The 25,036-nt window shown below is 35.2% G+C and overlaps 1 protein-coding gene across 1 annotated transcript; it reads left to right on the top strand.

Annotated features, from left to right (window-relative positions):
• The first annotated feature begins 13,445 nt into the window (after positions 1-13,445).
• Positions 13,446-22,202, top strand: LOC132357098 (occludin-like). Its single transcript, XM_059910403.1, has 2 exons — positions 13,446-13,568; positions 21,357-22,202. Exons 1-2 carry the CDS (start codon positions 13,446-13,448, stop codon positions 21,795-21,797), a joined length of 564 nt encoding a protein of 187 aa, XP_059766386.1. The 3' UTR covers positions 21,798-22,202.
• The last annotated feature ends 2,834 nt before the right edge of the window (positions 22,203-25,036 follow it).

The following is a 25,036-nucleotide window of genomic DNA, read 5'->3' as shown; positions in this document are numbered from 1 at the left end:
TAAAGGCCATTTAATAATTTTGCCTGAGAACAGACAGACTCAAGTTCATTGTGCCACACACAAAATACTAACTACCCATTTCTCAGCCAAAATAAGTGACTACCACTTCTTTACCAATTACAGCTTTGTCTTCATATTGGTCTCTCTCTTCCCTATAGGTAAGACTTACTGAGATACCTAATCATAGAATGCCCCTCTTCTGCTTTCTACCAGCATCTAATCTGGAGCAAAATTCCTTAAATACTCCCCCAAATTACCCAACCAAAGCCCAAACCCTATAATATGTTGTGTTTTTTTTTAATACCCTATTCCTGAGACACTCCATGCTTCTTCATGATGTATGTTCTCTCTTGCTGCAATGAGAAATAAATCCAACATGTTTAATTGCAGACATATATATTATCCATGTTTTTCTGATGTTTTGACATCTGGAGCCTTACTGATCTTGGAGGAATTATCCCCCAAATGTTAGTCAATTTGTAGAGATACTGAACAACTCAGCTGTGAGTGTGCATTTCAGATACAAACCAAACAATCTAAAGCCTATATCCTAACCACCTCCTTTATTGGGTTTTCACACTCTGGGTCTCTATTCAACTGCCCTAAACACATCAGGGACAGGTACCAGACAGCTAGGGAAAGCTCATAAACCCCTCTGTACTCCAGAGCCTGCTGAAATTTTTCTAACTGATCCTTAACCTGCTTATCTGCCTTGCCCATTCCTTCCCACAGAAAGCATGATAAAGGTTCTTGCCCATGTTTCCCCATTACATTTGTCTCCTGACTGACCCTGGTGCTTACCTGGGTGTCCACCTCTGGTGGCATACCATGTCACCTGTTACTAGGAATTTGTAAATATAAAAACTTCTTCCTTCATGACAGTTATTTCGGTGCCTGCATGTCTTGCCATACCTGATTAAAATAAATCTCATGTATATTTTAAAACACTGTGTCCCTTTAGCTGGAGGGCAATATATATATATTTTTTTATTATTTCTGCCCGATGGCCTTCCTCAAGTGTCAGGGCAAACCTAGGGGGAATGATGACCACATGGGCTGCTGTTAGGTTCGAACTCCAGTGGCTGGGCTTTATTGGATGAACTGCATCTCCTAGTTGCTAAAAACACAAAAACATTGGTGATTTGATGCGAATTGCATTGAACCTGAAGATTTCTTTGGGTAGTACAGTCATTTTCACAATAGTGATTCTTCCAATCCAGAAGCATGGTATATCTCTCCGTTTCTGTCATCTTTGGTTTCTTTCATCAGTGTTTTATAGTTTTCTGAGTACAGGTCTTTTGCCTCCTTAGGTAGGTTTATTCCTAGCTATTTTATACTTTTTGTTGCGATGATAAATGGGAGTGTTTCCTTAATTTCTCTTTCTGATCTTTCATTGTTAGTGCATAGGAATGCAAGAGATTTCTATGCATTAATTTTGTATCCTGCAACCTTACCAAATTCATTGATTAGTTCTAGTAGTTTTCTGGTGGCATCTTTAAGATTTTCTATGTATAGTATCATGTCATCTGCAAACAGTGACAGTTTTACAACTTCTTTTCCAATTTGGATTCCTTTTATTTCTTTTTCTTCTCTGATCACCATGGCTGGGACTTCCAATACTATGTTGAATAATAGTGGTGAGAGTGGACATCCTTGTCTCGTTCCTGATCTTAGAGGAAATGCTTTCAGTTTTTCACCATTGAGAATGACGTTTGCTGTGGGTTTGTCCTATATGGCCTTTATTATGCTGAGTTAGGTTTCCTCTGTGCCCACTGAATGTCCATCAACAGATGAATGGATAAAGAAGATGTGGTACGTATATATAATAGAATATTATTCAGCCATAAAAAGAAATGAGATTGGGTCATTTGTAGAGACGTGAATGGACCTAGAGCCTGTCATACAGAGTGAAGTAAGTCAGAAAGAGAAAAACAAATATCGTATATTAATGCATACATGTGGAATCTAGAAAAATGGTACAGATGAACCTATTTGCAGGGCAGAAATAGAAAGGCAGATGTGGAGAACTGATGTGTGGACACGGGGGTAAGGGGAGGGTGGGATGAACTGGGAGATTAGGTTTGACATAAATACACTACCATGTGTAAAATAGATAGCTAGTGGGAACCTGCTGTATAGCACAGGGAGCTCAGCTTGGTGATATGTGATGGCCTAGGGTATGCATATGTTTGATTCACTTTGCTGTGTGACAGAAATTAACACAACATTGTGAAACAATTATACTCCAATAAAAAAAATAAAAACATCAAAACATAGTTAGCTATGGGCGTCAAATTCAAGCCAAGAAAGAGAGTCAAGGTCAGTCTCAGAAGAGCAGTGTCAAGATCAGAAATAAGGCTAAAGTGCTAGAGATGAAGCACTCAGGGTTCAGGAATGGACTGAAAAAAAATAAAAAGAAAAGAGAGGAACCAAAAGCGTTCAGAACATTAACCATGAGCGAAGCAGCAGTGCTCATTATCTGGGGTGGGAGCTAAGGAAGTGTGAATTATCTACATCAATTTAAAAAATATTAATATGCTTCAACATATAGTGTATACTTATTGTTTGACTTTGCAGATTTCATAGCTTTACTTTAGGAAGAGTTATTTTATTTCCTAATAAGTTAAATGTACAATTATTTAACTTTTAATTTAAAGTTTTTCTTCTACTAATAAAGTGAGAATACTGAACTGTCTACTTTAATACTGAATACATGACAAACCTGATGGCATGAGATTGGGGGGTCTGGCATAAAACTGTAGAATTGATCCAGATCAGATACCCTCAAAAAAAATGGTGCAGATAACTTATTCTCCCCATACTGGCTAGAACAGGAAACTCTGAGGCTCAAGAAATGTTTGATTACAAATGAAATCATTTCCAAGCAATAGTCCATATACGAACACGTTTAGTATTGCTTCTACATACACAAGACTCAAAACTGAACTGTTACTCATACTTCTATTTGGGACTATGGGAAATAGTGGGTTCTGCTAATTTATTTGAATTCATGAGTTTTATTAATCTTGATTTTCAAGTTACTGAAAGTGTTTTTTCTTACAAATAATATGGATATATACTTTTCAGGTTAGGAATTTTGTCTACAAAATCCTGAATAACATTGCCAAGCTTTTTTCCATTAGTCCCTTAGCAATTCTTCTGTTAATGGTGAGTGTGTTGAGATATCATATACAGTAATTAATCTAAGCTCATTATTGTATCTCTCACATGAAAAATGGTAGAGAATGTCATGTCAGTTGATTTGAATGAAATATAAGCTCTTTTGTATTGAAGTATAGTAGATTTACAACATTGTGTGTTTCTGGTGTACAGCAAAGTGATCCAGTTATACATATATATATATATATATATATATATATATATATATATATATATTCTTTTTCATATTCTTTTCCATTATGACTTATTGCAGGATATTTAATATGGTTCTCTGTGCTATACAGTAGGACCTTGTTGTTTATCTGTTTTATATATAGTAGTTTGTACCTGCTAATAACAAACTCCTAATTTATCCCTCCCCCACCACTTTCCCTTTGGTAACCATAAGTGTGTTTGCTATGTCTGTGAGTCTGTTTCTGTTTCATAAATAAGTTCATTTGTGACATATTTTAGATTCCACATATAAGTGACATCATATGGTATTTGTCTTTCTATTTCTGACTTAATTCACTTAGTATAATAATCTCTAGGTCCATCCATGTTGCTGCAAATGGCATTATTTCATTCTTTTTTATGGCTGAGTAGTATTCCAATGTGTATATAAACCACATCTTCTTTACCCAAAATATAGGCTATTAATAATTAAAAGCATGTTCCACAAATTTTTCATTTTCTGCCCAGAAATCTGTAGTGAGAAAGAAGTTCTCTAAGGCCCCTTTCTTTCTTTAATATTGGGTTAGCCAAAAAGTTCGTTTGGGTTTTTCCATAAGATTTTACAGAATAACCTAAATGAAATTTTCGGCCAACCCATTATATTAAAATAAAATAAAACTACCTCTCTCTTTTCTTCTCGTCATCTCTCACTTGCACTCTTTCAACTGTACATACTTTTAGATTTCACGGAACTGAGCGTGTTTCTTTAGGATATTTACACAGATCAATGGTTTTAATAAATATCCTAAACTCCAAGAGGAAATATCATGTCAGGACAGTCTCACTATCTATTTGCTTAACATATAGGATCGTTGACTCCCTGAGTAAGAAGGCAGGCTGAAAAATTAGTGGAACATGCTGTATATCATCTAGTCTAGTTCATATTTACATCCCAGTCCCTTCTGCACAAGCCAATCTTTCAAAATTTGAAGACAGTTTTCACAGTCCCTCATGCAATTTAGGTACAGATTATTTTTGACAAACCCAGCTACCTATCTTTGGTTGTTTCAGTTTATTTATTTTTAATTAATTTATTTATTTTGGGCTGTGTTGGGTCTTCATTGCTGCGTGCAGGCTTTCTCTAGTTGCGGCGAGCAGGGTTTACTCTTTGTTCTGGTGCGTGGGCTTCTCACTGCAGTGACTTCTCTTGTTGAGGAGCATGGGCTCTAGGGGCCTGAGCTTCAGTAGTTGTGGCATACGGGCTCAGTAGTTGTGGCTCACAGGCTCTAGCACCCAGGCTCAGTAGTTGTGGCACTCAGGCTTAGTTGCTCCGCAGCATATGGGATCTTCCCAGACCAGGGATCGAATCCATGTCCCCTGCATTGGCAGGCAGATTCTTAACCACTGTGCCACCAGGGAAGTCCTGTCTCAGTTTATTAATGCTCTTTTTAAAATGTGGCACAACATTCCAGATTTGATCTGAACTTTATACTTCTATTTATGTACCCTAAGATAGCATGAACTTTGTAGAAAGCCATGATATGTTGCTTGGTTCATATGAAGCTTGCTGCCAACTAAACTCCCCAATGGTTTTATAATGTCACTTCAATTGTGTTCTTGTAAAATTAACCTTTTTGAATTTAAATGCATGACTTAATTCCATTAAGCTTCATATTTTTAGTGTTAGCCCAGTATTTATTATAAATAATAACAATAATAATAATCTGATAATTATCTTCTTTTAGTCAGTAAACATTTTCCAGGGCCAGATGGTAAATGTCTTTAACTCTACCACCTATAGGGTCTGTGTTGCAACCACTCTGCTAGCATAGTGCAAAAGTAGCCATATACAATTCATAAACTATTGGGTGTGACTGTGTCCCAGTAAAATTTTGGTTACAAAAACCAGTGAACAACATTTGACCCATGGAATTTAGTTTGTCACCCCCTACTCTAACATGTACATATAATCCTGTCTTCAGTCTTCTGAGAGGAAGGTCTATAGCTTTCCTCAGATTCTTAATGGAATTGAGGTCTTCAATTATGATGATGAACATATGCTTTGGGGACTCTGTCTAACTATGTTCTTGCTAAGTTTATATTCATTTACATATAGAACAACTGTCCCAGTTTATGTCTATTGTCTCAGTGTTCTCTCTGGTTAGTGCTATCTTTTACTCTCAAAAGTCTCCTAGTTTGGTTAAGAACTGTATGGTTACTCTACTAATATGCCATATGGATATGATCTCTATTAGGTCCAGAGACATTTCTAAAACTTGGAATTACTTCAAATTCTTTCTTCTAACCATTCAAGTAAGTAATCTTCCAAAGACAAGTACTTTGCTATTTTTTCTCTATTCAGTTTTAAAATGGCAGATTAAAAAGATGAAAAACAAAGGGCTATTTTGCTGAACTGAAGACGGTTTAAATTAGTAATATGTTGAGAAGAATTTAGGGGCAGACAAGAGCACCATAAAGAGGAAAACAAGCACTGTGGTCAGAAAAATAATACTGAGGCAGGAATAGAGAAGAGCATGCACACATGGTCCCTCTTTGAGAACACTACCACACAAAATTCATGATTTTTTAGTCTCCTGATTTTGTGTGCTAGAGAAGAAAATGCTTAAAATTTTTGAGATCCTCCTGAGAACTTCAGAAATTAAAAACAGAAGATTGCCAAGACTTTGAGGTGCAACTGTGGTGGGGGGATGGACTACTTGGGCCTTTATACTTTTTTCAACACTACAACTCAATAATTGCTCTAGAAATTTGTTTTCTAAATAGAGGTTGAGATAAATCTGCTTCTAAGATTAATAGGGTTCTAGATCTGTTCTTCTATTAGCTAACTATGTTGATTTCAAGTCATTTCCCCTCTCTGGGCATTTGCTGTCCCTTTTTTATTTTTCAAGTGGGATAATAATCTGTGTTCTGCCAGTAGAGATTTTGGGAATATATATATATATATAATTTTAACCTCTATTTATCTATTTTCCTGAGTTTTGTGGGACTAAACTTATGGCAATGTCCTTAATTGCATATCTGACATAACTGTTGTTATTCTCTTTTTATCCCCAGAAAGTAATGCTCAATATAATCTGTTTGAGAGTCCCTCCCTTACTTCAAATTGTAGGACAGTCTGGCCCCCGACTTCATGGAGCCATTCAAGACTATGAATCTTCCACTTTATGATGAAGACACATTTTTAAGACTTGAGTAGGTTCCTTACTCTCTTTTACAAAAGGAAATAAATACAGTATGCCCTAGAATGCATGGACAATTTCTTTTCTTCTACCAGGTACTTGTGAATGTGAACTTGATATAAGCAGCTCTTTCCAGGTGGAGCTTAGGTGTGATTTTTTAAAGCATGCATGCAGGGGCTTTTCATCCCAATATAACTATTCCTTGACTGATATCTATCTGAACTTTAAAAATTAGATGTTCCCCTAAAGACTTGAAATATTAGAGATGGGTTTAATGAAGAAATAATGTTAATTCCTTCTGTGTGTACTATGCTTTATCATTTACAAAGCCCTCTTAATCAGGCAGGGCAGGTGGTAGCATTCTCTCTTTACAGGTGGAGAAACTGAGGCTTTAAAAAATGAATAAGATTTGTCTAAATTTAAACAGATTAATGGAATCACTAACACTAAAACCAAGATGAATTTTAAAGTATTTTAAAATGTCTTTTCTTTCTTTTGCCTGATTCAGATAAACTTTACCCTCACAGCAACTTGGTGATGTAAATAAGAGTAATTTAAAAATAAAACTGTTAATTGTTACTATAATTAAAAATAGATACCCACATTTCACCTGATATTCTGCATTAAAAAAAAAAAGATGGAATTTTTGCCTTAAAAAAGTACCTGCTAAAACATCCAAGGTAAAGAGTTATTTACACATATCTTAATCAACTCAATACTTCATGACTTGTCAGTTGTGATACCATAGTTTAAGGCCCAAAACTCAATAAATTACAAAGCCTTGCATCAGAGAATCAGTGTTTAAAAAAAATATTTAAGTATTAACACTAACGTTATGATAATTGCTGCCACCGATTTAGTCTTCGATGCAGATTTTTTAAAGAAGCTTTGTACCCATTGAAAAGAAATCAGTCATGACAGTTTGTTTCTTGGCATACTTCTCTCAACAACTAGTTATTGAGAATCAACACTGTGCTAGTCTCTCTGGGGTATAGAAAACAAGATGAAGTCACAATCCCTGACCTAGAGAAGCATATATCCTAGTTGGAAATTTATATAACCCCTAAGTTGCAAAACAAAATGTTACAAAGCAGAATATTATCGCTTTTTAGTATGTACTCTAAGGAACATCATCTTTGGATAATATAGCCATTGTCCTGGTATGCACTGAGTAGCATGGATTTCTGAAGATAGAAATGGACATTCCATTGCATCACAGTCCAAAAGGAATGTACACCATTAGGTTTTCAGAAGGATATAATGGTTAATAATAGAGGTTCTGGTAACTTTACCCAGGTTTCAATCTTGGCTCAGTTACTTGCTAATTTGGGTTCAAGTTATTTGAGTCTCAGTACTTCATTCATAAGAAGTGACAATTAATAATACCTTATAAAGGTTTTTATAAATTAAATAAGATACTCCATAGAAATGTTTTAGCATAGGGCTTGGGACATAGTAAATGCATGGTAACTATTATTACTATTTCCTAAGGTTACGTATTGAATTTGTTATGTTACTTTTAATTCCTTCACCAAATTTAATTCCCCTTAAAATTTGAATATCGAACCTCGAACCCACGGTGTTTAGAATATGACTTGATTTAGAAATACGGTCATTGAGATATAATTAGTTAACTTACGATGAGGTTATATGGGGTAGGATGGGCCCCTAGTTCATTATGACTGGTGTCTTTACAAAAGGGAAGATTTGGACTCAGACTTGCAAACAGGAGAATGCCATGTAACTATTGGGGTTGTGTTGCCATAAACCAAGAAACTACCAGAAGGTAGGAGACAGGGCTTGGAATAGAAATTTCCCTAGTGCCTCTAGAGGAAGTATGGCCATCACAACACTTTGATCTTTGACTTCTAGCCTCCAGAAGTATGACACAATACATTTCTTTTGTTAAGCCACTCAGTTCGTGGCACTTTGTTACAGCAAACCTACAATATGAATATACTACTTTATAGTGCTAGAACATTCATGAGTCAGGTCTATTACTCCTTGTAACCTGTAAAATACATATCAACACCTCATCTCTGGAAAGCAGGAATGAGCTAAACGAAGGAAGAAAAATTTTCTTTCCCATTCTGTTCTCCAGATCCAGTTTTTTTCTCAAAGAATATGTGTCTCTTATAGTTAAATGAAATATAGCAGTATCCTCAAGTCAATACCAGAAAAAAATCTGTGCTCCTGAAGGACAAGGGTAACAGGAAAACAGAGAGAATGGTCATTCAAGGTATGCAAGTGGTCATTCAAGGTATGGCAAAGTGGCATAAACATGAGCAAGAAAGCGTGTTGTATAATGGTGTATTCTTTTTGGCATGGCATTTGGTATAAGGATACCTTAATGCCTGTATACCAAGTACTTGCCTGCTGAGTGTCAGTGCCCTTGGCCAAATAAAGTATGCTTACTCACACTTTAATTCTGTGAAATGGCAGCATGTAATCTGACAAGATCTTCATATACAACTGTAAATGGAAGACCATGTGATTAATAAATTTGTTAATTCATATACTAATTTCATATACAATATTTGAAGACTGATGAAGACAACTAATCTTTCTTTCATTGTTTATAATTGAAACAATATGTAGTGGCTATTTTTAATTGACTGATTAAATTAGCATTTAAATTCTCAAGAAAACTGAAAACAATTAAAATATATATTACCTTCTTTGTGTTTTATGATATTTATTCTTCTTTTCTACTTGGAATTTAACATGGTCTTTTAACTAAAATCTTAGCATTTATTCCCAAAATTATTCATAGTAAAAACTTCAAACCTTTAAACACATACACGTTTTAAAGTTCATTTATATGAAGGGGAGATGACTCATGTTTTATAAATGACTTATAGGGTATATATGATTTTAATGTTGCTTATTTTTAACATTAATGTAACATCAACATGGTGCCAACTTTTATATAAATTGGAACCAATACGGTGTCAAATTTACCAATTCATTCATTGGAAAATGAAATAAGAAAATAACAAATTGGTATTAATGTCACATATCCAAAATCAGTTGTAATTAACAATTTTTCCCTATAACAAATAGATGTCATATAGTATAACAAAGATATTGTGAGTTACTGATTGCATTCTGACACTAATTCTCACATACCAGCTGGGTGTCCTATAATTTAATTCAATGCTGACACTATCTGAGTATCAAATTCCGAAGGTGAAAGGGCAAGATCCCCAATAAAGCTGCCTTTACTTCAGATGCCAGCCATAAGAAGGGTCCCCAGGATACCCTCAGTTCTGCCCAGCTGACTACAAATTTGCAGTTTCCAACAAGTTTGATAATTTGTTTGATAATTCACTAGAAAGATGCATAGAACTCAGGAAAACACTATATTTATGATTACCATTTCATTATAAAGATTACAAATGAATAATCAGATTAAGAGATACATAGAGCAAGGTCTAGGAGGGTCGCGAGTACAGAAGTTTATGTTTTCTTGGAATCAGACTGTGTCACCCTTTCAGTATATTGACATATTCACCAACCAGAAAGCTCCCCTGAGCTTCAATGTCCAGACATTTTATATGGGGTGTCATTACATAAGCATGATTGATTAATAACTGACCATGTAAGTGAACTCAATATCCAGCCCTTCTCCCCTCCTTGGATGTTGGGCAGCTGAAAGTTCCAACACTCTAATTATGCATTTGGCTTTTCTGATAACCAGCTCCCATCCTGAAGCTATCTAGGGGCTACTATAGGTCATTTCATTAACATAGCAGAAATAATCCTATCACTCTGAAAATTCCAAAGGTTTTTGAAGCTCTGTGCCAAGAACCAGGGACTAGAAAATCAGATATAGTCTTTAGTACCTCACATTGATTTTCTAGTGCCCAAAGTAGGACATAGTGGTAGTGTCTCTTCAACACCAAACTTCTGCTTCCTCTTGAGTATAGCCCCTCAACCCACCCAGACTCAAACTTTTTCCTTCTTTCTGTCCCTAAATTCTCTATCCATTCCACCATCTTGAAGTGGATATGACTAATATCAGCTTCAAGTATGATAATCTCCCTTGGTGTTCATTAATTCGTTTGTTAACCCAAAATAATTATTTAAAAAGTGATATATGTATATAATGGGATATTACCCAGAAATAAAAAGAAGGAAATCTTGCCATTTGCTACAACATAGATGAACTTTTAGGACATTATATAAGTGAAATAAGTTAGACAGAGAAACTCAAATACTGTATGATCTCATTTTCATGAGGAATCTAAAAAAACTGAGCTCATAGAAATGAAATAGTAGATTCTAGGGGCTGGAGGGTGGGGAAAATGGAGAGATGTTGGTCAAAAGTACAAATATCCAGTTAGAAGATGAATACGTTCTGAGGATCCAATGTACAGCATGGTGACTATTGTTAAAAATACTGTATTATAATTGAAAATTGCTAAGAGAGTTCATCTTAAATGTTCTCACTACACACAAAAGTAACTCTATGAAGTGATGGATGTGTTAACTAACCTTATTGTGGAAATCATTTTACAGTATATACATATACCAAATTATCACATTGTACACCTTAAACTTACACATCATATGTCAATTATATATCAATAATGCTGAAAAAATAATAATTATTATTATAATACCTACTATGTATTAGGCATTATTCTTTGCTTGTGTCTCACAGCACTCTTCACTCTCTGCCTTATAAGATAAAATTTTATGCATATCTTAATCTATCTTTGTATATTTATCTAACTTGGAGCTTGGTAATTATTTGTTATTGAATGTTGCCATCTACGTACTAGATGTTGCCATCTACCTATGAATTAATATAGTAATTAAACAAATATTTATTGCTTATCTATAATATGCTGTGGGACATGGCAGTGAATAAAGTACATGCTTTTTGGAGCGTATAATCTACAGGATATACAGACAATTAACAAATAAATATAAAATATTAGGTTAAAATATAGAAAAAGTACAAGTGATAATGTGTGTCATTTTAATTAAGGAGGGTCATAAGAAAAAGCTCTGAAAAGATAAAATTATAACAAAGGAAGGAAGCCACTGGATCAGGGAATGAGACATGAAACAATCTGGGAGAAGAATGTTATAGCAAGGGCAAAGAACTAGAAGTAAGAATAAGTTTGTGGGTTTTAGCAACAGCAAGGTTAATGTAGTTAAGTCATAGTGAGTTGGAGGATGGTAGGAGATGAGGTCAGTGAGCTAAAGAAGGGCCATATCATGTAGGACCTTGTAAGCCATGACAAGGAGTTTATATATTTTTTTCTCAGTACAGTAGATAACCACTTGGTTTGATCTTTGAAGAATTTTGAGCATGGAAGTGACATAATTTAATGTATATTTTTAAAAAATCCCTCTACCAGCACTGTGAAAGACTGACTATATGGGGGCAATAATGGAGCCATGTAGACCACTTAAGACTATTACTACAGTTTAGACCAGAGATCAGTGGCTTGGATAAGGTAGTAGTTGAGGAGGTGAGAAAATATACTTGAGATATATTTTTTAAAAGAAGAGTGAATAGAATTTGATAATGGATTAGATGTAGAGTGGAAGGGAAAGAGAAGAATAAAATATGACCTCTGGGGTTTTGACCAAAGCAACCAAGTGAATGGTTTACTGACATGAGGAAGGCTTGGTAAAGAACAAGATAGATGGAGAGTGGTGATGTAGTCAAGAGTTGTATTTTACCTATGTTAAATTTGATATGTTGTTAGGCAACAAGTAGTGTAGTCCCAAGGCAGTTGGATATAGGAGTTTATAGCTTATGGAAGTTCAAAGGCTGGACAAATTTGGGGTCATCAGAATATAAATCCTATATGAAACCATTAAAAATTAAATCACCAAGAATATGAAACTAAATAGAGATAAACAGAAAACGTACAGTATTTAATAAATGGGAAAGAAGAGTGGGAAAACTAAAATAAAGCTGAGAAGGAGCTTCTAATGAGGTATGATGAAAACAAAGAGAATATCCTGCTCTAGATGAAACCAAGTCACAACAGTGCTTCAACAACAGAAAAGTGATCAACTGTGTTAAATACTGCTGAAAGATCAAATAAAATACAGATGAAAACTGACCATAGATTTGAAAAATATTGAGGTCACTGGGAATCACAATACAAGATTTCAGTGGAGTTATGAGAACAAAATCTAATTAGAGTGTGTTTGGAAGACAATGAGATGTGGAAAATTTGAGAGAGTAAGTGTAGGCAACACTTTTGAATGGAGATTTGCTGCAAATATTTTCATAGAAAAGGAGTAAGATGTGGTAAATTATAAGGGATTTGGGACCTATGGAAATTGTTTTTGTTGTTTGTAGTGTTGTTGTTTAAGATGCGAAATATTTCAACATGTTTGTTGGTTGAGAACCTAGTGTACAGGGATAAATTGATGATGGAGGAAATAAGTTATTTTCAGGAGCAAAGTACATAATTGGAGTAAAGCAGATTGTGTGGGTGCAGATACAGTGAGATGGGTAAATGTTTTGGTAGGAGCTTGTGGTAGGCCTCTTCAGATACCTTCTATTTTATCAGTGAAATAACAGGCCAGTTAATCAGTTAAGGTGAGGAGAGGGAAGGCAATATTGGATGTTTGAGAAGAGGAGGTGTGAAATAGTTGCTGGGGCCAGAGGAACAGAGGATAAAAATGGACTTGGAATTAAAGTAGGATCACCTGGAAGTACTGAAATATCACTTCAAATTTTAGTCATAAACTTAAAATGAGACCACACATGGAAGTCTTAAACAAATAAGATGTAAACTACATTTGGAATTACTTGACTTCAGCAAACAGAAGATTTGGTATCAAAGAGCTACCTTCCAAAAAAAAAAAAAAAAAAAAAAGCTACCTTCCAGTCATAATATTACAAAAGGGTCACTATGTGGGAAATTAGCTCTTGAGATGAGCTTACTGCTTTTGGATACAGGGCTGGTGCTGTTGAAGGCAATAGTGATGGTGATGGTGATGATGTTGATGTTTGTGTTTCAGGATATAGGTCCAGGGCCTCCAACCTCCTTCACAGAGGTAGAGAAGATACAGAGACAAGTTATTATGAGTGTCTCCATTTCATAGCATACAGTTTTTGAGCTTCAAAGATGATAAATTCCATCTATTTGTTCTCCTATTTCCACATTATCCATTCTTCCTCACAAAAGACACCCTATTTGCTTAGCTAAATCCATTACTCATAAAAGAAAGAGGAACACTCTTTTATTTTATTCAGAGATTTACTCTGAAGTGTGAGTGGAAGTGCATATCAAATTTTGTATTAGGCCTTATTTTTATTAGTATCAACTCTGCTGCCTTCACAATGTCACTGAAACCATGCCATGCAGATAAAGCCTCATAATGAGATCAGTTGTCAGCAAACTGCTCTACTTGATATTGTAGGAAGGATTCTGGTGGAACTCTACATGTTGCTTTGCTGATGCAACAAGACTATCCTGATTAGATCTCAGTAAACCAGAAAAATGCTTGCCTTGATGCCATTTCTACATGAGGCACCTATGATAACACTCAGCAGGACTTGTTATTCCTTGGCACTATATATTGTATCTGGTTTTAGCTTTAACACACAGCAGGGAATTTACAGCCAGAGATTTGTTGCAAAAAAGTGGTCAAGAGGAGGGAGACCAAGATAGTAGAGTAGGAGGATGCTGAGCTCACCTCCTCCCTTGAACACATAAGAAATAAATCTACATGTGGAGCAACTCTCATTGAAAACAAACTGGAGACTGGCAGAAAGATTCACACAGAGTTGGGTAGGAAGGGAGGTGAAGCAATCAGGTAGGGACCTGCACTGCTAGCAGGGGAGACAGAAGAGAAGGGACTATCACAGGCTTGGAGATCCACTCTGGGGGATGAGAGGCTGGAGCCAAATATCAGCACACCAGCTCTGGGGTCTGACAACAGGAAGACAAGTCTCCTTAGCTGGTTTGAAAACCAGTGGGACTTAACAGGAAGGCTGTAAGAAACTGAGACTCCACTCATGAAAAGCACACACACACACACACACACACACATTTGCTTACTCCCTGGAACAAGAGGAAGAAGATTGAAAATGGCCTGGGGCTCTGGCAAGATTCCTTCAATTGCTCCAACATTCACCCCAGCCCACACCGGGTGCTTGCTCCAGCCCCTCTAGCTCAAGCACAGCTCTCCACTAGGATGAAAGCTGCCTTTGCCAAGGAGAATGTGCACATGGGTGGAATGCAGTCAGCTTGGACCTGGACCTGCATTTGAACACAGTGAAAACAACCATTATCAGGGTACACACAGAGGTGGCAGATAGAGAGCTACCTGAGGATCTGACTGGAGTGCCAGGACCATCCCAGTGGGTGCCCTGGCTTGCACTAGGCATCTGCTTCATCCCTATTGCTCTGGCACTGATTTGTACTAGAGCAGAAGTGCCATTGCTGGGAGGAGAGCACACACTTAGAGGGAGTGGAACCAGCTTGGGCTGGAACCTTAGGGCTTCTGCTATGGCAACATGAACCCAATCCCACTGTTGATAGGGCAGTGATGGCCACTGAGCATAGGAGAAACCATGGATTCTACCTGGTTCTGGCTCTAACCCCTCCATATCCAGCCCCACCTCCCACCAAAGTGGTAGATGCTAGCATACAAATGGGGAAGATGTGACCCATGCTCACTTTAGATACAACTCTCCCACCAAAGCCACTGGGCACATGCAGACTGCATAGGAGCAGTCCCCTACAAAGACACACCTTCAAGACAGGGATAGATAATTGTATCACACAATTCCATAGAGACAAAGAAAATTAAACAAAATGGGAAGACAAAGAAATTTGTTTCAAATGAAAGAATACAAAAAAAAAAAAAACCTGAAGAAGTCCCTAATGAAACAGAGATAAATAATTTATTAGATCAGAGGTTCAAAGCATCAGTAATAAAAATACTAACCGAACTTGGGGCAAGAATAGATTAACATAGTGAGAATTTTAGCAAGGAACTATAAAATTCAAATAGAATCAGTCAGAATAGAATACAAAAATTAAAATGAAAAATACACTAGAAGTCATGAGTAGCAGACCAGGTGATACTGAAAAAGGCATAAGTGATCTGGAAGACAGAATAATGGAATTCATCCAATCAGAACAGCAAAAAGAAAAACAAATTTAAAAAATGAAAATAGTGTAAGGGGCCTCTGGGACAATGATAAGGATAATCACATACTTATTATACGACTTCCAGAAGGAGAAGAGAGAGAGAAAAGAGTTGAAAATTCATTTGATGAAATTATAGCTGAAAACTTTCCAAAGATGAAGAAGGAAATGGATTTCCACATCCAAGAATCACAGAGAGTTCCAAACAAGGTGAACCCCAAAAGAACCACACCAAGACATATCATCATTAGAATGGCAAAAGATAAAAAGAGAATTTTAAAAGCAGCAAGAGAAAAACAAAGAGTTATATACAAGGGAATCCCCATAAGGCTATCAGCTGAATTTTCTGCAGAAACTTTGCATGCCAGTAGGGAGAGGCATAATATATTTAAACTGCTGAAAGGGAAAACCTACAACCTAGAATATTCTACCCAGCAAGGTTATCATTCATAGTTGAAGGAGAGATAAATAACATAGACAAGCAAAAACTAAGAGTTTATCAATACTAAACCAACCCTACAATAGGCATTAAAGGTTCTTCTTTAAGTGGAAAAGAAAAGGGTACAACAAGTAAAGAATTTATGGAAAAGGAAAATCCTACTAACAGAGGTAACTATTTAGTAACGTCTGTGGCTCAATCAATTAAATAAGCTAGTACAAATATGAAAAGACAAAAAATTGTAAAATCAACCATAACTACAATAAACAGTTAAGGGTTAGACAAGGAGATGTAATATATGACATCAAAAACACAAAATGTGGGGTAAGAGAGTAAAAAATGTAGATCTTTTAGAATGTGTTTGAAAGATTATCAGTTTAAAATAAGTTGATATAGTTATAGATCAACATATATGAACCCCGTGGTAATCATAAAAAAAAAACTATAATAGATACACAAAAACTAAAGAGAAAGGAAAACAAGCATACCACCAAAGAAAATCAGCAAACCACAAAGGAAGAAACTAAAAGAAGAAGAAATGAACAGAGAAGAAGAAAAAAAAACAGAAAACAAATAACTCAATGGTAATGTGCACATGCCTCTCAGTAATCACTTTAAATGTCAATGAACTAAATGCTCCAATCAAAAGATATATGGTGGCTGATTGGATAAAAAAACAAGACCCTTTCGTGTGTTTTCTACAAGAGATTCACTTCAGAGCTAAAGACACACACAGACTGAAAGTGAGGGAAAGGAAAAAGATATTTCACGCAAATGGACATGACGAGAAAGCTGGGGTAGCAATACTCATATCAGACAAAGTAGACTTTAAAACAACATCTATTACAAAAGACAAAGATGGGCACTTTATAATGATATAGGGATAAACTCAAGAAGAAGATACAATATTTGTTAACATAGGCACACCTAATATAGGAGCACCTAAATATATAAAGCAAATATTAACAGACTTAAAGGGAAAATGACAATAATACAATAATAGTAGGGATTTTAATACCACACTCACATCAATGGACAGATCATCAAGACAGAAAATTAATAAGGCAGCAGTTGTCTTAAATGACATATTGGACCAGTTGGACTTAATAGATATCTACAGATATTCCATCCAAAAGCAGCAGAATACATATGTTTTCAAGTGCACATGGAAAAATCTCCAGGATAGAACACATACTAGGTCACAAACCAAGTCTCAACAAATTTAAGAAGATAGAAATTATATCAAGCATTTTTTTTCCTAATCACCATGACATGAAACTAGAAATCAATGATAGGAATAAAAATGGGAAAAACACAAATTTGTGATGAGTAAACAACATGCTACTAAAAAAAACCTAATGGGTCAATGAAGAAATCAAAGAAGAAATCAGAAAATACCTTGAGACAAATGAAAATAAAAATACAACTTTATAAAATCTCTTGGATGCAGCAAAAGCATGCTAGGAGGAAGTTTGTAGCTATACAAGCCTAACTCAAGGAGCTGGGAATATCTCAAATAAACACCTAACTTACCATCTAAGTAGAAAAATAAAGGCCAAAGTTAGCAGAAGGAAGGAAATAATAAAAATCACAGAGTAAATAAATGAGATAAAAATAGAAAAGATCAATAAAACCAAGAGCTGTTTTTTTTTAATATAAACAAAATTAATAAGCCTTTAGCCAGGATCATTAAGAGAGAAAGAGAAAGGACCCAAATAAACTAAATAAGAAATGAAATAGGAGAAACTACAACTGATATCACAAAGATACAAAAAATAAGAGAATACTATGAACAGTTATATGCCAATAAATTTGACAACCTAGAAGAAATGGATAAACAAGTAGAGACATACAATCTTCCAAGACTGAATCAGGAAGAAAAAGATAAACTGAGAAGACTGATCACTAGTATTGAAATTGAAGCAGTAATCAAAAAACTTCCAGCACACAAAAGTTCAAGACTGGAGAGCTTCACAGGGGTATTTTACCAGACATACAAAGAAGACCTAATACCCATCCTTCTCAAACTATTCTGAAAAGTTGAAGAAGAGGGAACACTTCCAAATGCATTCTATGATGCCACCATTACCATGATACAAAAACCAGGCAAAGAAACTAAAAAAAAAGAATATTGCATGTCCTCTACAAACAGTGTCAGTTTTCCTTCTTCCTTTCCAATTGGATTCATTTTATTTATTTTTCCTCTCTGATTGCTGTGGCTAGGAACTCCAAAATTATGTTGAACAAAAGTGGAGAGAGTGGGCATCCTTGTCTTGTTCCTGATCGTGGAGGAAATGCTTTCAGCTTTTCACTGTTAGTATGATGTTAGCTGTGGGTTTGTCATATATGGCCATTATTTTGTTGAGGTATGTTCCCTCTATGCTCACTTTCTGGAGAGTGTTTTTGTTTTTAATCATAATTGGGTGTTGAATTTTATCAAAGGTTTTTTTCTGCATCTATTGAGATCATTATATTGGTTTTTATTCTTCAGTTTGCTAATGTAGTGTATCACATTGCTTGATTTACAGATATTGAAAAATCTCTGCATCCCTGGGATAAATCCCACTTAATCATTGTGTATGATCTTTTTAATGTATTGTTGCATTCTGTTTGCTAGTATTTTGTTGAGGATTTTTGCACGTATGTTCATCAATGATATTGGCCTGTAATTTTCTTTTTTTGTGATATCTTTGTCTGGTTTTGGTATCTGGGTGATGCTGGCCTCATAGAATGAGTTTGGGAGTCTACCTTCCCCTGCAAATTTTTGGAATAGTTTCAGAAGGATAGATGTTCAGAAAGATAGATTTTCTGCCTATGTTCCTAGAGGAAACAGGCAGAACATACTTTGACATAAATTGCAGCAATATTGTTTTGGATCTGTCTCCTAAAGTAAAGGAAATAAAACTAAAAATAATTATATCAGACCTAATTAAACTTAAAAGGTATTTCACAGCAAAGGAAACCATGAACAACATGAAAAAACAACCTACTGAAAGGGAGAAAATATTTCTAAATGATATGACTGATAAAGGATTAATATCCAACCTATATAAACAGCCACTGTGGAAAACAGTATGGAGGTTTCTCAAAAAAACTAAAAATAGAGCTACCATATACCCAGCAATTCTGCTCTTGGGTATATATCCAATAAAATCATAGACACTAATTTGAAAAGATATGTGCACCCTAATGTTCATAGAAGCATTATTTACAATTGCCAAGATATAAAAACAACCTAAGTGTCCATCAACAGATGAATGGATAAAGAAGATGTGATATATATATATATATGTTATATAACATATATATGTTATATATATAACAAATGAATATCACTCAGCCATATAAAAGAACAAAATGTTGCCATTTACAGCAACATGGATAGACTTGGAGAGCATTATGCTAAGTAAAATAAGTCAGACAGAGAAAGACAAATACTGTGTGATATCACTTACATGTGGAATCTAAAAAATACAACACAATGATCTAGTGAGTATAAGATAAAGAAGCAGATTCACAGATATAGAGCACAAAGTAGTGGTTACCAGTGGGGGCAGAGAGGCAATTTAGGGCTGGAGGAGTGGTAGACACAAACTATTCAGTGTAAGATATGCTCAAGGAATATTGTACAACACGGGGATTGTAGCCAATATTTTTTTTAATAACTGTAAATGGACAACAACCTTTAAAAATTGTATAAAAGTAAAAAAAATAAGTAAAATAAAATAAACATAAAAAAGAATATGTGGGAAAAATTACAAAAAATTATTACAGGCCAATATCTCTGATAAATATAGATGAAAACAACCTCAAATAATAGTAGCAAACAGAATCCAACAATATGTAAAAAGGATAATACACCATGATCAAGTGGGATTTATTCCAGGCATGCAAGGGTGGTTTAATATCCACAAATCTATCAATGTGGTACACCACAGTAACAAAAGAAGGAATAAAAATCACAAAATCATCTCAATAGATGCCAAAAAAAAACATTTGACAAAGTTAAGCATCCATTTATGATAAAATCTCTTATCAAAGTTTGTGTAGAGGAAACATACCTCAGCATATCTCAATATACTAAAGGTTATTCATGAGAAAACCACACCAAACAGTATACTCAATGGTGAAAGGCTAAAATCTTTCCCTCTAAAATCAAAAAAGAGAAAAGGAGCCTACTCTTGCCTCTTCTATTTAACACAATATTAGATGTCTTAGCCACAGCATTTAGAGATGAAAAAAATTAAAGCCATACAAATTAGAAAGAAAAAGTAAAACTGTCACTATTTGCAGATGACATACTACATATAGAAAATCCTAAAGTCTCTGCCAAAAAAACTGTTGGAAGTAATAAAAAAAAATTCAGTAAAATTGTAGGATACAAGATTAACATACAGATATCTGCTACTTTTCTATACACTAATAATGAGCTATCAGAAAGAGAGAGCAAGAAAAAAATCCCATTTAAGATCACATCTAAAAGAATAAAATAACTAGAAATAAAATTACCAAGGAGATGAAAGACCTATACTCTGAAAACTATAAAAAAATTGATGTAGGAAATTGAGGATGATGATAAAAAGGAATTAAAATGTATTCTGTGTTCATGAATTGCAAGATTTAATATTGCTAAAATGTCCATACTACACAAATCCATCTAAAGATTTAATGCAGTCCGTATCAAAACATCCATGACATTTTCCACAGTACTAAAACAAATAATCAAAAATTATATAGAACAATAAAAGACCTTGAACACCCAAAGCAAAAGAGAAAAAAGAACAAAGCAGGAAGTATCCCACTCCCTGACTTCAGAATGTACTACAAAGCTACAGTAATCAAAGAATTATTTTACTGGCAGAAAAAGTAGTCACATAGATCAATGGAACAAAATAGAGTCCAGAAAAAATTCCATGCACTTATGGTCAATTAAATTATGACAAAGGAGGCAAGAATATACAATGGAGAAAAGACAGTCTATTCAATAAGTGGTGCTGGGAAAAGTGGACACCTATATGTAAAAGAATAAAATTAGTACATTTTCTTAAACCATTCATGAAAATTAACTCAAAATGGATTAAAGACCTAAATGTAAGACTGGAAAACATAAAACGTCTAGAAGAAATCATAATTAGGACAATCTTTGACATAAATTGTAGCAATATTTCTTTGGATCTGTCTCCTAAGGCAAAGGAACAAAAGAAAAATAAACTGATGTTACCTAATTAAACTTAAAAGGTTTTGCAGAGCAAAAGAATCTGTCATCAAAACAAAAGCACAGGAAAGTCGAGGAGATCAGAGCAAGACCACTATGAAACAGACTACACGACAGGCAGCGAGTCCTGCGATGAGCTGGAGGAGGACTGGATCAGGGAATATCCACCTATCACTTCAGATCAACAAAGAAAACTCTACAAGAGGAATTTTGACACTGTCCTGCAGGAATACAAGAGCTTACAAGCAGAGCTTGATGAGATCAATAAAGAACTCTCTCGTCTAGATAAAGAACTGGATGACTATAGAGAAGAGAGTGAAGAGTACATGGCTGCTGCTGCTGAATACAATAGACTGAAGCAAGTTAAGGGATCTGCAGATTACAAAAGTAAGAGGAATTATTGCAAGCAGTTGAAGAGCAAATTGTCACACATTAAGAAGATGGTTGGAGATTATGATCGACGGAAAACATAGACAGCAGATGCCACATTGTTAGGTTAAGAAGTATCTGACTGACATCTCTGCAATGTTATCAGGAGTCAAAATGACTTTGGACTCTAACCTGGGAGGCCAAATCTTTGTGATCATTACAGAGTTTTGGTAGTTTTAATATCATCAGTATTGAAGCATTTTATAAATAGCTTTTGATAATCAACTGGGCTGAACACTCCAAGTAAGGATTTTATGCTTTAAACATTGGTTCTTGTATTAAGAACTTTTGTTTCAGGTTTTTAAACCTCTAAGGAAGGTCCTGGAGTACACTGTGCTGTGAACTTTCACACCCTAGGCAATCAGGTCTTAATACCTAAGTACGCTCATTGGGTCTTGTAGGGGATAGTTTAATTCTCCCAGAATTCTCCCTTCAGATAACTGTTACTTATAATCATTTATCTTCAGATAAGGAAACTGGGGCCCTGCAATAAAGTCTCTGAAGAAAATAAACTAAAAAAAAAAAACAAAAGCACAACTTACTGAATGGAAGAAAATATTTGCGAATGATATGACCAATAAGATGTTAACATCCAAAAATATATACACAGCTCATGCAAATCAATATCAAAAAAAAGTCCAAGTTTTAAAAGAGCAGAAGGCCTGAATAGACATTTTTCCAAAAAGACATGCAGATAGCTAATCGTCACATGGAATAATTCTCACTAATCATCAGAGAACTGTAAATAAAAAACCACAATGACCTAGGGGCAGGACAGGAATAAAGCCGTAGATGTAGAGAATGGACAGGAGGACATGGGGAGGGAGAAGGGTAAGCTGGGACAAAGTAAGAGAGTGGCATGGACATATATACACTACCAAACATAAAATAGATAGCTAGTAAGAAGTAGCTGCATAGCACAGGGAGATCAGCTCAGTGCTTTGTGACCACCTAGAGGGGTGGGATAGGGAGGGTGGGAGAGAGATGCAAGGGGGAGGAGATATGGGGATATATGTATATGTATAATTGATTCACTTTGTTATAAAGCAGAAACTAACACACCATTGCAAAGCAATTATACACCAATAAAGATGTTAAAAAAAACACAATATAACCTCACACCTGTCAGAATGGCTATAGTCAAAACAAAACAAAAAATGAATAAATACAACAAAACAAACAGACTCACAGATATAGGAAAACAAATAAAACCAGTGCTATCCAGGTGGAAGAAGAATTGGGGGAGGGGCAAAATAAGGGTAGAGGATTTTTTTTTAAACTTTTTTTAACATCTTTATTGGAGTATAATTGCTTTAAAATGGTGTGTTAGTTTCTGCTTTATAATAAAGTGAATCAGTTATACATATACATATGTCCCTCTTGCGTCTCCCTCCTTCCCACCCTCCCTATCCCACCCCTCTAGGTGGTCACAATTCACCCAGCTGATCTCCCTGTGCTATGCGGCTGCTTCCCCCTAGCTATCTATTTTACATTTGGTAGTATATATATGTCCATGCCACTCCCTCACTTTGTACCAGTTTACCCTTCCCCCTCCCCGTATACTCAAATCTATTCTTTAGTAGGTCTGCATCTTTATTCCCATCTTGCGCCTAGGTTCTTCATGACGATTTTTTTTTTTTTTTAGATTCCATGTATTTGTGTTAGCATACAGTATTTGTTTTTCTCTTTCTGGCTTACTTCACTCTGTATGACAGACTCTAGGTCCATCCACCTCACTACAAATAATTCAATTTCGTTTATTTTTATGGCTGAGTAATATTCCATTGTATATATGTGCCACATCTTCGTTATCCATTCATCTGTTGATGGACACTTAGGTTGCTTCCATGTTCTGGCTATTGAAAATAGAGCTGCAATGAACATTTTGGTACATGACTCTTTTTGAATTATGGTTTTCTCAGGATATATGCCCAGTAATGGGATTGCTGGGTCATACGGTAGTTCTATTTTTAGTTTTTTAAGGAACTTCCATACTGTTCTCCATAGTGGCTGTATCAGTTTATATTCCCACCAACAGTGCAAGAAGGTTCCCTTTTCTCCACACTCTCTCAAGCATTTATTGTTTGTAGATATTTTGATGATGGCCATTCTGACCCGTGTGAGATGATATCACATTGTAGTTTTGATTTGAATTTCTCTAATGATTAATGATGTGGAGCATTCTTTCATGTGTTTGTTGGCAATCTGTATACCTTCTTTGGACAAATATCTATTTAGGTCTTCTGCTCATTATTAGACTGGGTTTTTTTTTTTATATATTTAGCTGCATGAGCTGCTCGTAAAGATTGGAGATTAATCCTTTGTCAGTTACTTTATTTGCAAATATTTTATCCCATTCTGAGGGTTGACTTTTCATCTTGTTTATGGTTTCCTTTGCTGTGCAAAAGCTTTTAAGTTTCATTATGTCCCATTTGTTTATTTTTGTTTTTATTTCCATTTCTCTAAGAGCTGAGTCAAAAAGAATCTTGCTGTGATTTATATCATAGACAGTTCTACCTATATTTTCCTCTAAGAGTTTGAGAGTGTCTGGCCTTACATTTAGATCTTTAATCCATTTTGAGTTTATTTTTGTGTTTTTTGTTAGGGAGTGTTCTAACATCATTCTTTTACATGTAGTTGTCCAGTTTTCCCATCACCACTTATTAAAGAGGCTGTCTTTTCTCCACTGTAAATTCTTGCCTTCTTTATCAAAGATAAGGTGACCATATGTGTGTGGGTTTATCTCTGGGCTTTCTATACTGTTCCATTGATCTATATTTATGTTTTTGTGCCAGTACAATACTGTCTTGACTACTGTAGCTTTGTAGTATAGTCTGAAGTCTAGGAGCCTGATTCCTCCAGCTCCGCTTTTCTTTTTCAAGATTGCTTTGGCTATTCGGGGTCTTTTGTGTTTCCATACAAATTGTGAAATTTTTTGTTCTAGTTCTGTGAAGAATGTCAGTGGTAGTTTGATAGGGATTGCATTGAATCTGTAGATTGCTTTGGGTAGTAGAGTCATTTTCACCATGTTGATTCCTACAATCCAAGAACATGGCATATCTTTCCATCTACTTGAATCATCTTTAATTTCTTTCATCAGTGTCTTATAATTTTCTGCATACAGGTCTTTTGTCTCCTTAGGTAGGTTTATTACTAGATAATTTATTCTTTTTGTTGCAATGGTAAATGGGAGTGTTTTTTTAATTTCACTTTCACATTTTCATCATTATTGTATAGGAATGCAAGAGATTTCTGTGCATTGATTTTGTATCCTGCTACTTTA

Source organism: Balaenoptera ricei, chromosome X (assembly GCF_028023285.1).
Source record: "Balaenoptera ricei isolate mBalRic1 chromosome X, mBalRic1.hap2, whole genome shotgun sequence".
In the NCBI taxonomy this organism is placed as follows: Eukaryota; Metazoa; Chordata; class Mammalia; order Artiodactyla; family Balaenopteridae; genus Balaenoptera; species Balaenoptera ricei.
Note: the sequence above shows the minus strand (reverse complement) of the source record. Positions and strands in the feature narration are given on the sequence as shown.

Coding starts and splice junctions, on each gene's coding strand:
- LOC132357098 (XM_059910403.1), top strand. CDS start 13,446: ATGAGCTTACTGCTTTTGGATACAGGGCTGGTGCTGTTGAAGGCAATA. Junction 13,569..21,356: donor CTCCAACCTCCTTCACAGAG/GTAGAGAAGATA, acceptor AAGGTTTTGCAG/AGCAAAAGAATCTGTCATCA.